Source organism: Lissotriton helveticus, chromosome 9, assembly GCF_964261635.1.
Source record: "Lissotriton helveticus chromosome 9, aLisHel1.1, whole genome shotgun sequence".
Taxonomy (NCBI): Eukaryota; Metazoa; Chordata; class Amphibia; order Caudata; family Salamandridae; genus Lissotriton; species Lissotriton helveticus.
In genome coordinates, this window is record NC_136070.1 from 1,261,228,610 (window position 1) to 1,261,247,454 (window position 18,845).

The following is an 18,845-nucleotide window of genomic DNA, read 5'->3' on the forward strand; positions in this document are numbered from 1 at the left end:
TACACCTGTGAAAGGCTTTGTAGAATGGATGCTACTGCCTCACCACACTGTTTATTATGATCACACAGAGATGAGACATTCACACAATTTGCAAGTGTGGAGGGCTGCAACCATTCTGGGAGGGGGTATTTATGTGAGTGGGGCGTGTACTAGGCTGGACCCTACCTAGAGACCCAAGATTAGCCTTACTCCATATCACGACCGCAATAGACATGGACAGATATACGGTTGTGCTGTTATGGCTAGAGCTGGCAAAAAGAGATACAGCGGGCCTGGAAAAGCATGGAACCCCTGCCATTGGAGAATTGAAGGACAGGACTAGACAGTTGCAGGTTGCTCGAAATCCTCGCTCCATAAGGGTAGTGTTTGCTCACAAAAGCACTATAAAATATGGGCTGTGTGGTGTCAATACAGGGGAATAACCTTTCAAAGAGGTGAAATTCCGCGCCAAGTCCTAGACGAAGAAATTCAGATGTATGCCGCTGATCAATGATTTGAAGGGCGGGAGGGGGAGAAGCTTAAAATCAACATTCACTATGGTTATTCAGTCTTTTGTTGCAGGGACACTTTAGGAGATGCATTTCTCACTGTACTGTATTTGCTCGAACTACTTCTGTAGATGGCCTATTTTTCACTGAATTTCATGCCATACAAGTAAACGATCAAAATGTTTCATAAAAAACTAATTATGAGGTTTTCAGGCAGGACTTCTCACTAAAGTATCACATGAACAGACTCTGCACAAGCAAATATAGGCTGTGTGAGGATTGCAGTAATAAGACACTAGAATCAATAGTGTAAAACAAAGGGTTGCACATAACTGTGTACAAAATTACATAACACAGCTTTAGGTGTCCTTTGGATTCACTAACAAGGGCCTCATTGTTGCACTTTACTTTTCAGAGTTCTCACCAGAATGCCCATCTCACGCCCATTTAATATTTTGAAGCCTCCAGGTGAGCTTTAACGGCTGTTATGTATGCCGAACTAATTGCATTAATAGGTTAACAGTCCCTTAACAAGTGCAAGCAAGGTTCTTTCTCAATTGAAGGTGGTTTCAAGTGCTTATGTCATTTGGGTATGCTGTTCTAGATCCTGGGTGCCTAGATGTAGAAGGCCAGTGTTCATTTTCTTTTTTTAAAACATTGTTTTACTTGTACCTGGTCTGCTCTTGTCTGGTGGTAAGAATGTTAGAGCATTTTTGTGGACAGCTTGAAGATGATGCAAGCTGGTTTTGAAGTGGATACTGGTCCAGAGGGGGTGCCAGTGAAGTTCCTAGAGCTGGGGTGATGTGGTAGAACTTCAATAGGTCTTTGGAGAGACTTATAGGATACCTTCAGGGTTGCCCAAGCAGAGTCTTGTTGGTCGCTGAGCAAGGCGTTTGTGGAACTGGATGATGGCTTTCATATCACCTCTGAAATCAGTTTCTGTAGAAAGTGTCTTCAGGAGGGAGAGCTAGCACAATCAGTCTTGCTTATCCTAGTAATGTCTTCTTTGAACGTGAGGTTTGTGTCCAGGATAAATCAAGGTGATTTTACACTGTTTCTGAGGTGGAGGTTGAAGCCATCTGGGTTCATGTCAGAGGGGAGGATTGAATTTGTTTGTTTGGACCTAATATTTCACGGTCATGGCTGTTATGAATATAGTTCTTCTGTCTGTGCCTGGGCTATTTCTGTGTTACTAAACCGCTTTCGACGGTTAGCAACTCTTGTTCACCAGGTTTCCATGTGCTATCTTATTACCGATCTCCTAGATGTATTTGCCTCTCCATTTTTGCAGTGTTCTACTGTTTTGTTTTTTTTAAACTTAATACATATGCCGTTTGTCCAGCAGCTAAAAAGCATTTGCTCTTACTTAACATACTATGAATTAAATAGTAAATGCAATGTCAGTGTTGCTTTGTTTAGGATTTCATGTTTTAAAAAATGTGTTTTTTTTTTAAGAAGTGACTTTAACGCTGTCACCTTTGCAAACCATATGCTGAACATTCTTAGTTATAAAAACTTTAACATTTCTGCTTATAACGTAAAAGTGTTCAAGGCTGTGTTTGAATACAACAATCTAGAATAGTTTTAATGTGTTAGGATCAAAACCACCTTTAAAAGGCAAATGGGCCGTTTCACCCTTCTTTAATTCACCCATGAAAATTAATAAAAGGGGCAGTAAGCAGAAGCATCATATAGGGGAAAAGGATGGTTACTTTAGGGCAATTGCCATGGCCCAGAAGCCTATAATGATGTAAAATGTCAGTCTAGGGTTGATTTTTCCAAGCTACAAGGCAAGAATCACAGAATGTTGTATTTTACCCAGTTCATTAGCAAATGTTTTTTGCGGCAGACTTGTTTTGCCCAAGAGGTTTTGGCATTAGATTACATCTTTAAAACATTTTTTTGAGCGGGAAAGGCTTCATTTAAAAAAAAAAAAAAAACATTTTTCCTCAGCACCTTTTCTGCTCTCCCAATCCCCAGCTTTTTGACAAACAATCCTCTCATGAAGCTGCTACTTCCAATATTGTTTTAAGAAAGTCCCACCAGATTTCTCAGGAAATACTAAAAATGAGAGCGAGGGACAGGGAGAGTACTGGCCTGCAAGCCATGTCGGGATACCTCAGTAAGCACCCCAAGTCCCCTTTAGAATCTAACCACCCTCTAAAAGGATCAGCGCCTAAGCACAACAAAAGAGGTTAAAACTCTATTCAAAGTTTGCTGGAACCCACTGCAGCATTCCCAGGGCCACTCAATGAAACAAAACAATTGTTATTTCCAGATGACCTAGAAGAGTTTGCTTGCGACTGGCTCAGTTTAAAGAAAGGTTTTTGCTGTTTATGGTGTCTCTGTAAAAACAAACACTTCCAGAAGAGGTGGTTCCAGGGCCATAGGGACATAAATGGCATGTCTTCAGGAGAGTGCTTATGGTTTTCAGAGTGAGGTTCATGATTATTTGGATTAAGATTGACACTTCTTCGATTTACACATAGGTTAAGCCTCTAGCTTTAGAAAGAATCATGTGACACTAATATGGTCTGAAGCGTACAAAGTTAATTAGATCCACAGCGAATGGAAATATTCAATTTCAATGAAAGATATAGATCGTGGATTAGTAGCAATTGCAAGGTATGAAGCGATCACATACCAGAGACAGAAAAGTCATGAAAAGTACAAATTCAAAATTAATCTTTCAATAGTTTACATGCTTCAATTATACTTTGGTTCACGTGTAAATGGTGTTCTACATATACCACACTATTTGCTCTGTTGCTAAATTATAAGAGTGATGTGTAAGAGATGGTGGTATATCATTTATATATTGCTTTTAAAGAGCTCCATTTAATGTTGAATTCAAACTCAAGTGCACTGGAGAGAAGATTCATCACCAGTGACATAAGAAAACTAGCTGGAAAATGGGAGTAGTAATGAGTGGGTACAGGAGTTTTTTCCCGAACAGGGAGTGAATGCCCAATGGTAAACATCTAATTGTGTTTTTAATTTGCAGGCTGAGATACTCATAGCCGCTTCTTTTGAGAGGATAAAACCAATTGAAAGAGAGAAATGGCCTTTAAGTTGCTGCTTCGAGGTATTCTCATTTTTCCATTATCGCGCTTGTGAGTCCCTATATAAAAGGTTTATGAATCGCCTTTGACAGACACTCAAATATTTTTGAGGAGTGTGCTACTGTCCCTAGAGTAATATTCCTGTTGTCAATTGTTAGTTAGCAAAGAGCTGAAGGTCAAACTGAAGATACACATGGCATCTTACTTCTGTACTTATTTTCATGTAACAATCTACCACATTATGCCTGCTTCCTTGTTGAGGACTAGGAGCAGATCTAGAGTTTAGTTATGTTCTAAAACATTTTGCCTATGCTCTTTTGCTGTACTCCAACGGCATTTACGAAGCGTTGTCCTGGCAGTCCAATCACATTTAACTATCGCTTCATACCACAAAAAAGTCAATATTAAAGCCGGGCAGAGCTCTCCATTAGGCCAACCTCTTCCCCCCCACTTTGGACAGAATACTGTCAGATAAAGAAAAGTGTGAAGGCAATCGTAACAAACTTTTTGAATTAAGTGTGTAGGAGGACAGAGCTGGGTTAGGTATGTCTGAAACACCTCAGATCAGAAAGAACTAGAGGGTGTGAACCTGACAAACGGCATAAAGAACCTTACACAGCAGATGGAGTAAAAGTACACTTAGGGATAGCCAAAATAGCTGAACAGTCAGCACTGGCTCACCCAAATTCTCTACTCTATGGACGTCCAGACCATGAGTAGAGCAGACAACGTTATACCAGCATATCAACAGCGTAACACTGATCGCTAAACCTGGGAAACTAACCAACAGATCTTCTGATATGCCAGAGTCCTGGGACTCCTCTGGGGAGAGGCTGGGTCGGCACTGCTGGGGGTTTGGGTAGTGAAGATTCCAGGGCCTGGCCAGCACTTCTTGGATCTGAAAGGTGACAGAATCGAGAATGGAAAACAAACTCAGCCGTGTGCATTCTTTTCATTTTAGTCATTTCCCAGAGATCACACTTGTGCCAATAGTAAGGATTAGTTTAAAGTGACAAGCATGGACTAAGCAGTTCATCATTTTATCAACCAAAAACAAATTACTGGCTGTACTTTTAACTGCTGCCACTGTGCCATAACCACCACCATCAGTTAAAGCTCATGAACTTGAGAAAATGGGAAAGGGGTTACAACATTGCTGAGCAATTCAAAATTCTACAGTAAAAAAATTCCCTTAAGGGAGATTTCTAAAATAAATACATACATTCGAGGGCTATTAAGTTGTTAGGACAGTTTTTCGAATCAGTGGTTGACAGCTGCAAAACAGGACTATCTCAATAGTCTTTGTCAGGTTCACATCCAGTGGTTCCCACACACCTTTTTGCTTTCTGGAAACATGGCTTTCTTGCCACCTAGGCTTGTCTGCATGTGACAGCCTCCTCCCACTAAACAATAAAAACATTTTGCACACTGATTTGCATTAAATAAAGTCATTCTTTGCCAGTTTACTTTCAGGAGCAAAACACAAATGAGAAAAAAAAAAGATCTGCTGAGGACATCAAAGGCATTACAACAACAAACAAGCATTTGCAATGCAATTGATCTCGCCTTTGGGACTTTATATGTATTTAGCGATGCAGCACATTGGACTGGGTGCTGAAACATCTAATGTTCTTTAACATGAAGAGAAAGTAAGCACCAAACTGTGTGACACGCAAGGTATGGGAAAACATGGAGAGAAATATTGCCTTTCAGTGGGAAATGGCGTAGTCCAAAGCTCTGTTTTTAACATAAAATAGACTTCGGTGGTCATATCACTGAAAATAAAAGATTTGAAAAAAATATTACGGTCCACGGGTGCGCGTGAAAGCCAATTTCTATGGACTAGAATCTAGAGAATGTGATTCTGGTATTTTACTGACCTCTGCTTGTCGTTTTCCATCAAGAAAGTTAAATAGAGGCAGTTGCCAGAAAAAATAAAAAAAGAACTTCTCTCAGCAGAAAGCAATTCTGGTATTTGACTGTTCTCTGCTGGTCGTTTTCTATCAAGACAGTTAAATAGAGTGAGTTGAACAGAAAAAAACAACTCTAAACGGAAGCAGACAAGTCCTAGGGCTGATCTCCAGAGCCCACCAAGTACATACACATATAAGTATATAATAAGTATATACAAGAGGTTGCGAATGCTCGACCTAAAAAGGGGAAACTGATGTTTCAAAACCACTGCTAGTGTGTTTCAGTTTTGGAGTGTACACAGTAGATGTCTTTCCTCAGATGGCTTCGTATATACAAAAAGAAAAGGCAAATGACAATAGTGCTTCAGCACCCCTAAATTTCAATTATTCACAGGCTTGGTCATGCAAAGATGCAAAATATTTGTTATTTAGAGACCAAATTTCCAAATCTTTATCATATCAATTAGGTTATAAAGATCCAGTACCGACTGGTGTCAACTTCCATGCTTTTTTCTTTTACTTAAAAAAAAAAAAAAAAAAAGGGGCAAAACACTGCTTAAGCAAGGCTAGGTAGAGTATACTTAAATCTCTGGAAGATACTAATACGAAAGTGATATAAGAGAAGTAACTTTCTTCCCCAAGTCACATCTTCCATAGACTCACATGATTGGTTGAAGAGCATACAAAGCTAATTTATAAAGAGAAAGAACTATCTATGTGGAGAAATTCTTAAAAGTGTCTTGGCCACATTAGGAATCAGTGTTCACATCAGTGTCGATGCAATAATACTTGTAGAAAACATGTCTGGACCCAGCATACAACATTTTTATGCTAAGTGAATAGGTCTTTTTGTGGAAGATGTACATGCATTTTAGGGCGTCATGGACAAAGATGAAGTCGCTTTTGGAAACCCAAACCAGCAAGCATGCTTCTGCTACTGTGATATTTATATAGAAATAAAGCACCTTTTTGACCTTTATAGTATTAGGTAACACAGAAAGTGTTCTGTTGCCAGCACAAAACGCCCCCCCTCCCCCAGTTGATAATAAGTTGCAATTAAAAGGAAAAAACGCAACATTTCTATGCAGTACCATTTCGTAGTGATGTTACATTAGCCAGTCAAAACAGGAGGATTTCCAAAAAACACAATTTCTTTTCTTCATCCATGTCAATTACATGTTTGGTGTATACATAAAAGGATTAAAAACAATTATTAGTTTCATTTCTATAGGTTTCTTCTTCCTCTTTTACAGCCACCATTTTCGAAAATGGCAGAAGGGTTGCTCTGAGGAGTTATTTTCTGTCTCTAAGACTACTACACCCCCAAAACCTACGTTTTGACACCAAAAAAGTATTCAGTCTTAAGTGGACTAGAGGAATGGTAATCAAGTTGTTTGTTTGTTATTGGTATTTGGGGAACGGGTACTGCTCTCTCTGCCTCTTACTTTAACATTATTCCCACTATAAAAACCTCTGTAAAAGGCTTTTGAAGTAGAGATTTGCCCTTGGGTTCTGTATGTTGACCCAGTGCTGTCCGAGGTGGCAGATCTTGCACCTTGCTTGTATTTGGGTCTACGAAAAGATCCACAGTATTTGCTGGTCTGTAGGGCCCCTGTGTCAGATTTCATTTTCTCAGGGCCTGTATCCACTTGAGGTCCGAAAAGATGTTCCTAGTTCAAAGGTAGATTTAGGATAGCCGGTCGTACCTCAAACAAATCCAGAAACCCGTAGCCATGCATGCCTATGTAAGAGGCTACTGGTGTTTAGGTCTCGCCTGTCGATGCGCATGCGCATCGAGCAAGCGAGACTATAGGGGCTCATCGACTCTTTATCCAACTTGCAAGGAATCGTGGCGATTCCTTGCAGTGCCCGTGACTTTTAAGCTCAATGCGCATGCGCATTGAGCTTAAAAGCGCGTGCACATGGCCCCAGCCGCCTGCCTTGCCTACTCTCCCGCCCCCTCACTTCTTGATTGCACGGCCGCTAGGCCGTGCCTCCCCTACTCCTCCTCCTACTCTCCTCCCCTCCCGTCTGTTCCCGCACTCCTCCCACACCCCCCTACTCCTCCTCCTACTCTCCTCCTACTCTCCTCCCCTCCCGTCTGTTCCCGCACTCCTCCCACACCCCCGCTCCGCCCCCTCACTCTCTCTGCCCGCCCGCTCTCCACTCCACGGCTTTCTTTTGGGCCTCCATAGCTACTGCCTCTCCCAGCCCCCAGCCTGCCCCGGTGTTGGCTGCATAAACACCGACCGTCTGTCTGCAACTTGAATAGAAAGAATCCCGAAAATGCTATTTTTTGTCCGCTATGCAAGGTACACGGGGCCTGTTTGTTTTGGATCTCCCCGGGCATTCCTTATCTGTCATTCATTCTTCCCCGCTCGGGGATTCCCGCGCTGAAGACGTCACAAGACTTCGCACCCACGGACACGCCTGGGCTTGTCCCGGCACCAGGGCTTGAAAAACACATTGCCACGGCCTGTTTCTTTATTTTTATATTCAGTAACTCGGACTCGGCTCTTTCTGTGTTCCAGTTCTGTAACGTGATGCGAAGAGCTGAACCGGGTCAACATTTATACAAGCACAAAACAGCACCCGCTTCCAATGTTAGAACCATATCCTATATCTGCATATGTCCCTAGTGGCTCCATGTCATGTATGACGCACTTCTCGAATTCCTGGGTTTCTGCACTTCGCACCCAGGCAATTTGAGCAACGCCATTAAAGCAATTTAAAAGGCTATTGTATGTAATGCACACGCAGACAGAGCCAATAGTTTTAGCTTTTGAAAAGTGAACAATTGTTTTATTTACCTTCGCTAAGGCAGCGTGTGCAAAAGCGATCACAAACATCCCTCACAGATCAGTTACAATACTGACAGCACTATCGACTGAGGGAAAACGTGCACCTCATAGGGATCATTTACAATACTGATAGCATCTCAAAACCCTCAGTACGAAGAGCAGACACCTCTGGTGGCAGGAGACGTACTCAAAGAACAGATACAGCACTGGTAGGGAAAGTGCAAGCTTCCTTCACACACAACTCAGTTACAGTGCTGACAACCGTGGTACACATATCCTCTCACACAAAACAGATATGGAAGGAGTGCACACTTTTATTGCACTGTGAACATTCACAAGAAATACAGCAGTGTTTCAAGTACCCTCACACAACGAACAGAAACAGCACTGGTGGCAGGAGTGCACGTTTTCCTCACACAGAGACAGTTTACAACCATGTCCCCTCTTGTGCAAGTACCATCACGCAAGGAACAGATACAGCACTGGTATGAAAAGTGCACGTTTTTTTCACACACTAATCAGTTACAGTGCTGACAGCAGCGACACACATATTCTCTCACACAAAACAGACAGAGAACTGGAATGAGTGCAGACTTCCATAGCACAGCGAACATTAACAAGAATGACAGTAGTTTCAAGTACCTTCGCACAAAGAACAGACACAGCACTGGTGGCAGGAGCGCCAGTTTTCCACACACATAGATGGCTTACCACATTGGTACAAGCATACCCTCATACAAAGAACAGACACTACTGGTGGGAGGAGTGCAAGCTTCGCTCGCACATAAATATTTTACCACAGTGCCCACACTGGCACAAGTATACCCTCACACAAAGAACAGATACAGCACTGGTGGCAAAGTGCAAGCTTCCCTCGCACATATATGTTTTACCACACTGACGATACTGGTATAAGTATCCCCTCACGCAAAGAACCGGCAATGCATTGGTGGCAAAGTGCAAGCTTCCCTCACTCACCCTCAACCCCTCACCCTCACTCACCCTCACCCACCCTCAACCCCTCACCCTCACCCTCAAACCTTCACCCTCAACCCCTCACTCACCCTCACTCTCACTCACCCTCACTCAGCCTCAACTACTCCCCCTCACCCTCACTCACCCTCAACCCCTCACCCTAACTCACCCTCACCCTCACTCACCCTCAACACCTCAGTCACCCTCACCCTCACTCACCCTCAACACCTCACCCTCAACCTCAACCACTCACCCTCACCCACCCTCACTCACCCTCACTCTCACTCACCCTCAACCCTCACTCACCCACCCTCACCCCCACCCTCACTCACCCTCAACCCCTCACCCTCACACAGTGCAATAGGTCTCAGACCATTTCAGTTAGAGCTTTTAGAAATGTTTATGGCTTTTTTTTATTTGTAATTCTTTAGCATTGGCTACAGGAAACAAAAATGCTAAACATTTACAAAAAAACCTCATAAACAATTCTAAAAACACTAACTCTAATGGTGCGAGACCTATTGCATTTCCAATGCTTGTTTTACCTCTGGCAGCAGCATCAGCTGCATCTAATGCGTATTTAATGGAATTATTGGTAATGAATTTTCCCTCATTAACTATTTCCTGTCCCCCATTTCTGTGCTCCTCTGGAAGGTGTTGCAGGGGCCCCGCAATTTCATCCCAGTGGGCTTGTCATATCTTGCTAATAGAGCTTGACCGTTGCCTATACGCCAATGTTTGAATGTTTGGCTGCTTGTGCAGCAAGACATCTTCCAGAAGCATCTATTAGCTTATATTCTTTTTCTGGAGGTGGTGCATCTCCTGATGCTTGCAAGTTTGCCCTCTTCAATGCATTTGAGATTACTAAAGAGTCTGTGGATCACTGATCTTTAATAAAGGTAGGATCCAACGGTGCTGCCTTGTATTGGTTGTCAATGCTTTGTGTTATGATTCTTGCTTTGACGGGGTCTTTAAAAATGTCATCTGCATGACGTGTCATGCCTTTGAGTAATGGTAAATATTGTGCCCCACTTTGAGCATTAGACGAAGTCTAAAAAAAAGAGAATTCCTCCTTTATTCAATCTTTATATAAAAGGACCTGGTGGAAGTCTGCTGCACATGCTTTTAAATCCGGACATGTAGAGGCATCATCAGATAACACTGTGGGATATATATATATATATATATATATATATATATATATATATATATATATATATATATATATATATCAGGGTCTGCATCCACTTGTGGTTTAATGTCATAATCACCCCAAGCATCCCCAGGGTGTATATTTTGTCAAGTGTCCTGATCATCTTCTCCTATTGGTGAGAGAGGAGACATGTCACCTGCCTCAGATAAGTGTGGCGAGTGAGTTGGTGGAGTAGATGGTGAAAATGGTCTGTGGGGTAGGTGAAGATGGATTAGGGCTGTGCAATAGGCGAGTTGCAGTATACTTCCTCTTCTTCTTTAAAAACTGAACAGGAACGTCCACAGCTTCTTCAAAGGAAACTGCTTTTAAGAAGATTATGGTTTTGCTGGTTAGAGCACTATTCTTTTAGTTCCAGGCTGAATCTGGAGTGTTTTTTGTTTCGGGTCGAGAAGTTCCTGAAATTGCTCGAGGATCGCTCCGGAAAAGATTTCGGTTCCGAGACCGAAAATCGAGAGGCTGCAGACCCAGTTGTGGAGGAGGTGTGGGCCCCTCACAGCAGGCCAAACTTTTGGTGAGGAGCCGGAGGCCGGAGCTTCCGAAGCAGTTTTTCAGTGTGTGCCATGGCTTTTTTTGCCATGGCGGACTATGAGCAGTCTTTTTGGGTCGAAGCCAAGGCTTAGGATCAGGGGTATAAGTACTCACATATTGATGCTTCTGTGCCAGCTGAAGAGTGGCTGAGTCATCATCAGATTGGGACTCTGAATCATGGATCGATAGTGATTCCTCTTGTGCCTCCTCACCCTCAACTTGTTGTCCACGGAAGATGTCCTCCGGGTACATTGCTGTTTGCTTGCACTTCATTTCTTGTAGTCTAGCACGTCAGTCTTGTAATGTTTTTAGATGTAAAAGACTTGTAGGCCTCAGAGCTCTCCTCTCAATTATCAGGCAAGAGGCATAGGTTGAAAAAGGAGCGTTGGTCAGTAGGAGGATATTTGGAGTGACAATTCGGACAAAAATGGAACAGAGTGCGTTCCATTAGCATGTCATTCTCTGAAGAACGTTGGAAGTGTCAACGTATGCCAGGCTGAGGGAGCAAGCCGAAGACCCGCTATGCAGAAGGGTGATCACTCGGATGCAATAAACTAACTGATCGAGACCATACCGTCACATGGAGATACTAAACAACCGAAGGAGTCTCGAACCGGGGCGTGAAATATTACATTCGAACCAGGCAGAAAAAAATAATCTGAAGATGGGGTCGATGACCATGCGCATTATCACTAAGAGGAGGAATCACATAGCCTCCTGACTCGAAGATAACTTCTTGGAACAAAAACAACTTGTAATCAAATCATCAAGCCCAACACTAGATGGCGGACTTATGCAAAGCATGGGTATCCACAGCACACATGTCTCAAACATAATGTTTATCACTCCTGTTTTAGACACATTTTCATAATTCACTCTATTTGTTTCAGCAATCGTTTGTGGTACATTTGCTTAATGTTGAATATTTGAGAAGAACATATCAACAGGGACGGACATCTTTTGTAGCACAGGTTTTGCAAGTACATGTATGTGTAAGTTCCGTGGGTAGAGGTTTTAGAAATTTCATAGGTTTTAGGACCCCATCAACATCTTCCCAACCAAATTCACATGGATCTTTCTGTATATATGCATGATCCAAAACATTTACACATCTTCCTGATCAAGCAGAATGCTCTTTTCATGTGTCCATGCACAGAATGACATTGGTGGAAGGTCATAGGAGGAGCCAAGCTCGCGTCCGAGATGGCCGCGTTTTAGCTCGGCTCCGTTCACTCTCCTGTCTGCAACAACTAACCTGTACTTTATCCTGCCCCGGAAAGTATTCTACGATGCGCAGTGGAACGACGATACCTCACAGGCACTTACCGTTTGCTCCGGTGGTTCCTGGGTGTCACGGATCCTGAGTTACGCCCCTGTCTGCTTCGGGCCTCCGGTGCGCCGGGCCCTGGCACTCCTGGCGGCGCCCGGGCTGGACGGGGCGCGGTGGCCGGCCCTTGGTGGTGGTGTGGAGTCGGTCGGAGAGGCCGATGTGCTAATAGACCGCTTGCGGCCCCCCGGGCTGGTCCTGCGGTCCTGCGGCCTGGTGTTGGGGCGCTGCCTTCCATGGACGGGGTTAACCGTACATCTGGCTCGTCTCCCCTTTGTTCTCCGGCCCGGCCATTTTGAGTTCCTCCGCCCGGGCTCGGAGAAAGGTGCCGGCGGCGTGTGGGTGCCGGCCATCGCCTTCTTCTGGTGGCCCCCCTTCCTGCCCTGGTGGCACCTCCGCTGGCGGCTGCCGGTATCCTGTGTTGCCCTGCTGGTATCCGCGGGGGTCGGTGTTCGCAGCGGCCCGCCGGGCTCTAAGATGGCGGCCGGCTCCATGACTCTTGGCCTTGCTGGGACTGGCGATGCGGGTCCGCCGCACGGCACGTTTTCTGAATACTGCAAAGGTGAGCCTACACTTGGCGACATCCTCGCCGCCCTGCGCTCCTGGGGGGCGCCCATAGCGCACCTATCGCTATCCTGGAGAGAGGTCCCTTGGCTGGGCCTGCCGGGCCCCCCCGGTTTTGTGCGGCTTCATCTCTGTTGTGTGCTGCTGGAACTTTCCTTGGGGTCGTGGACCTGGAGGCTGCTGTTGGTGTGGATATACGGAAGTCCGCTGCCCTTCTTTATCCTGTGCCTCCTTCTGCCCTGGAGGTTCGCCAGCCGGATCCCGTCTGTACCGACCTCGATGGGTCTCCTTTTCCTCTTTTGCCTCACATGGCCGAACGAAGATCCTGTGACTGCGCCGCTGGACCGGCTTTCTCTGTGTTCTCATCGGAACTGTGCCTGCTTTGCCTGAGGTGGTTACCGTACTTTCTGGATCATCCGGATCGCGATCGCTATGACTTGAGTGTATTTTTGGTTCGACTCCCTGTTATTCACCTCCGGCTCCATGTGATCTGGTTCCTGGTTCGTTGGACTACTACAGTTTGCGAAAAACGAGGACAGGGTTGAGCTGCTCTTGCCTCTGTGGGATGTTATTCTGTGGTATGGTTGGATGATCCGTTTATAATTGTATGATTATGTTTGATACTTCTTTACGTTCCTGGAGCTTATCCTGTGTGTTTACTATCTTCCCGTGGGCTCTGAGTATTTTCGGGCGGGGGGGGGTGGGAGCTGAAGGGGTTTTGATTATGTGGCTCCTCTCCCGCTGTTTTTCCCTGTTTTCCCATCCCCCCATATTAACTAAGTGATTCTTTCTTTTCGTATTTCTTCTATATTTCGGGTTCTAATTAGGGCGACAGGCACGCTGCTGGGGGTAGGCCATAGCCTTCTGCAGGGGTGCAGGGTGGGCTGTGCGGGGTGGTGGGGGGGGGGGTCTGTTTTATTGTATCTTTCTTTGTTCCTTTTTTGGTTCTATGGCTCTTATGTATCCCCTTATTTCGTGGCGCGGTGTCGGCGCGTCGCCCCCGGGGTGTTTGTGCTGGCATGGCCCTTTTGGTATGTCTGCTGTCACGGTTTACTACGCATTCATTTCTCCTGTTGCCACTAGTTCCTTGTGCCGGATTAGTATTGGGTGCTTTGTTAGCCGTGGGGGGCGTGCACTGACGCTGCGCCCTCACTTTCCCCTTCCTTTTTTCCGATGTCCTTTTCCTCCCTTATTTCCCTCCCCCCCCCCCCCCCCCTTTTTTTCTTTTCCTCTCCTGGGTTGTCGTAACGGAGGCTTTTAGTTTTGTAAGCGTACTTTTCGCTGTTTTACTATTATGTGCCATGGTAGTGGTGGGAGGGCGTTGAGCAGCTATTGTGATTGTTATTGATGTGGGACTTACGTTCTGCCTTTGCCAAAATGTGACTGTTCTTTTGGTCTTTTCCTGTGTTCGAAACTTCGGCTTGCTCACGGCCCACCGCGGCCCGCTGGACTTTACAGATTGTCTTTATCCTGCGAAACCCTTTTTTTCTATTATAAAATTAACCTACTTTTATCCTGTCCGTGATGGCGGCTCGAAGACTTGTTACCTTTGCCTTCATGTGAGCTATTTAGAAATCCTGTTGTCACTCCTGTATTGCCTCATATGTCTTTTTATTGTGGTGGCCGGCCCGGTGGGTTGTAGGCCCATATCTGTAAGTGCCTTCTGTACAATAAAGGTTTTAAAAAAAAAAAAAAAAAAAGACATTGGTGAAGGTCACTTAGCGGGACAGTTCTCTTGAACTCACTATACCCAAGATAGTTAAATGTGTGACAGAGACTCGTTTTTCACACAAAAAAAACACAAGTTATTTTTCTACTTCCTTAACCCCTTCCGCGCTGCACGAATTTTCACGCTGTGCGGGGTTTTTATTGAGTGGGTGGGATTCGGAATGCCGGGGGCTGTCGCCAGCACACGCCCACCGTGACGTCAGACGGCTGGGGGCCGTCCGAAGCACACAAGGGGTTAAAGTCACATTCTTCTTCTCTCTCAGTATATCTTTTTAGAAACGTCACAGGTTCAGCAGCTCCAATTTAGCTCATAGTGTCATCCCCGAGAAGAATAGTGCCTTGATAAGAACACTGGGCATCTCTTGGTCAAGTTTCTTGTACAGAATATGAAGAGGAATGAAGTGTCTTTTCTCGCCTGGTCCATAACGTATCCATAACTGACAATCATTAACTTATGAACATTGCAAAAAATCTAAGTAGCCCAATAACAACATCTGTGTAATTTGAAAGTATAATTAATCGATTGGAACCCTTTTGAACAGCCCACTTAACATGTGGCACAACACAAAGGTTGGCTTCCTCTAATTTGCTGCAAAGTTCCTGAACAAATGGCGCGTAGGTTTTGAATATCTCTCTGCAGGCACCAACTGCTCATTGACTATCATTCCACTTGCAATAATTGGAAACTCAGTGTACACTGAAACATAAGCAATGTCTTGGCGAGTTAACAGAACGTCCTTGATAAATTCACCCTTTTTTTGCTATATTCATCTCTGTGAGCTTGCAAAAGTCATTTTTTTGTTTACTGGTTCTGTAGTAGCTGGTTGGACGAAACTCTTACTATGGCAATTAAAGCATGTAAGTTTAACTTTAGTGATTATGTCAAACAGCCTTTTCTCTTCCAATACAAATCTCCCCTGCTTCAATTCTGCGTATAATTTCAATCCATGTTCCAGGACACCTAGTAGACATGGTCTTATACCGTTATCCACATATTGTTGGTCACAAAGTTGTGCAGCTGCACAAACGTAGTCGTTTCAAATGGGTTTCCTTGTTGCTGCAAGAAATGAAGAAGGCTGCCAACTTGTTTATTAAAACAGTCCCTTTTCTTACCCACAAGTTTGTGGTGAGGAACAGTTTAATGATGGTCCATTCATTTTGAATTTGTCATCTTTCTGAAAACATTGCAAATAGAAAGGAATTTATAGTAAACCAGCTGCCATTGAGCAACATATTCACTTTTACGTATCTAACCAACAATTCCCTTGGAGCTTTTCTGTGATCTCTGGATCGTCTGTTCCAGTTTAATATCGAGAGTCACAGCATTGAAACTTTCCTCTGTTTTTCAGCACAAAATGTCTTTGGATGAATTTTCTGTAGAGGTATGGTTTCTCCAAGCTCTTACCGATCAGCATGTACCAAGTTCATCACTACAGCTATCATGTGTAAAACATTTTCCCAGTACTTGCAACGTTCTGATTTTTCTTCACATTCTTTGACAAACTCTACTAACGTAGTTTTCAGGTTTAAATGGAGTGTATTGAACCTTGCCCGGCATTGCATTATGTCTTTTGAAGTGCACCCTGTGACTTGTTTACTTCTGAGACAAGATACGCGAAACCAAATTTGTTATTGTTCCAGAAATCTTTCCAACGTAATGTTTCTATAGCCTCAGATATGATTAGCATATCTTGTAACAAACAAACATAATGAGTTCCATTCAATACGGACAATATGGAAAACACCTTCTTCGCGGAAAATTGGCAGGATAGGCGGTCTTCCAGCTGAGCAAGGACATTTTGAACATTGGTCACTGAATATGGTATTACTGGTAAAAACCCAACCTTCAGTGGGACGGTATTCAGGAGATCAGAGCATGAATTCAAGCCCACGGAGGAACTGGCTTTTCATCTTCCTTCAGTCCACCCCAAATAAGCAATATAATAAACTCAGTTAAATCAGTTTTGCGGGCCGCAGCTTCAGGTAAGAAGATCTATGTCCTCGGCCGCTTTGAAACTTTCTGGTTGACTGGGACGTGTTCATGGCTTGTAGTGATTTGCACTCGTTGGCAAGGATTATAAGTTTATAAGTTTGCAGCTTCATTTGTTTATGCCTACAGCGGACACAACTTGTTTTCCAGCAGCTACTTCATTGGTACCGTCTTGAAAAAGCACCCTGGCAGTATCATGTGTGCTGATGTTTCAGACAAAGAAGAGCCGCCTTCAGATTCTAAATTATCAAGAGCAGCAATTGTAAATTCTTTCCTGGTAAAGTGACTTGGAAGTGGTGTGCTGTCGGATTCACAATATTTTATAGCATAAGCCATCAACAAGTTCCTGCTCGGTATTATGTCATAACTTGTTGATACACAATCCTATTCATTGAAGCAATTAGCTCTCTAATTTTTGCACTATTCACAGATTGCGTGGGCAGTCATGCGCAGTGGAGTTTTCTTTTGCCATGATGTAATTTATAAAACAGGATTTGGAAAAGCCAGTTAATTTGCTCAGCAGAAGCCTGTCGGTTCATGGAATTATCTTCCACTTCTTCGCTTATGTCTTCAAAGCGATCATTATTGTAGTTGGCTTCTGTTCCGAACTCAAGAACTTTAGTTTGTAACAGCTTTGCTCTGCTCGTATTAACCAATGATGTTAAAATTAAAAAAAATTAAAAATTAAAATTAAAATTTAAAAAATGTTAAGACATCATCAGGCATTCCAAGATTTGCTAAGCTCTGGGGTATCACAAATTTGTCATTAAGTCCAAAACCTAAATCTTTCAAGAAGTTTCTTAAAAGAATTCCTGCTGATTTTACTGCATCCTGTGATCTTATTATGGCAGCAAGAACTTTAGGAGTCAAATAAGCTGAGAACATAATAAATGGTTCATTCTTTTTGTTAGAATTGTCATTGTACACTCACCAAATAAATCTTACTTTCATTATTATGGATCAACACAGTTTCATCAATGTTGACCATTATTTCTCTGATCTCACGGATTGTAAACCCGTAGCCAGGACTCAAGAGTGGCTTTAAAACTTCCTTTGCTTTTTCAAAGAGTGCAAACTCAACTGAAGGCTAGCAGTTACGTTGCTGCTGGGAGCTCATTGTACATTAATATTTTCGAATGTGTGCACATATGCAGTTTGGGTGGGCATCCAAATATGCAGCAAATACATTCACCTTGCTGTTTAGATCAGCTACTCAGCAGAAAACTTCATCTTGGAAGAAGCTAGGAGCAGATTAAAACACGTTTGCCCTTTGAGACTCACATACTCTTTACTTTGTTTTTTTGTCAATCCTTTGGCCTTGTTCTGGCCAAACCACAGATAACGCACCGAAGATCCTCTGCTTCCTGATCAGTTGCTGAAGGTGGACAGGGGTAGCCATCGATCTTCTAAGTGGATGGGCACTGGGTTTGTTGTGGTCGCCTTCTTAGAAGATTGGACTCTTGTTACGATTCATTGGTTTCAGCTATTTTTTGACAATTTCTTTCCAGGCATTTTTTCCATTGTATACAACTTGTGGCCCTTGCTGTTAAGATATAATATTTGATCGACTTTTACCCATCAGTTTCAATCTTTTGTGAAATTCATCTTGCCGTACTTCTGCAGCATCATGAACTCTCTTGCGTCCAGCCGCAGTTGATGTAAGCTTTTTTCGGATTATTTTGATAGGACACATTTTTCTTTGTTGAAGGAGTCCTCAGATTTTGTAGTTGGCAAACTGTAGCGAGGTAAAGAGCCTCTGCTACCACCTAGTTCGCTTATGTTAACGAATTTGAATCAACAGAAACCTGAAACAAAAACACATTAAAATAAATTACCAATACGATGGAAATACATTATGGAGCCCCTATTTTTGAAATGGTGGAAAGGTTGCTCTGAGGAGTTATTTTCTGTCTCTTAGACTACTTGACCCCCAAAAACCTATGTTTTGACACCAAAATGAAGACCATAGATTTCGTTACATCATCACATCGACACAACAGCCATTTTCAAAAGTGTCGCCAAGAGAAATTTGGCCCAGATTAGAAATGTCTATCCAAGCAAAATGTCTTCTCTAAAGATCCAAAAACACAAATCAAAATTAAAATCTCTGGGACAACCATTTTATTTTTCCACAGAGGTATATCAAGGGACCAGGACTAAAAGTAATTCCATGGCCGTATCCTAAAGCTGCCAACTCCGGCAGAGTCTACAGCCACATAAATAACCTCATTGGACACCAAACAGCATTTTCGTACC

General features: G+C 43.4%; 1 protein-coding gene across 6 annotated transcripts in view; it reads right to left on the bottom strand.

Moving 5' to 3' along the window:
- The window catches only part of QRICH1 (glutamine rich 1), a 190,136-nt gene that overhangs the window by 86,839 nt on the left and 84,452 nt on the right, over positions 1-18,845 (bottom strand). For 4 of the 6 annotated variants that reach the window (XM_078661804.1, XM_078661803.1, XM_078661806.1 and 1 more), the window contains one exon: positions 4,335-4,448. The exons of the other annotated variants lie outside the window; for them this stretch is intronic. In XM_078661804.1, the coding sequence (XP_078517930.1) occupies positions 4,335-4,448 (114 nt within the window). The remainder of the gene's footprint in view (positions 1-4,334; positions 4,449-18,845) is intronic. 6 annotated transcript variants of the gene reach the window in all.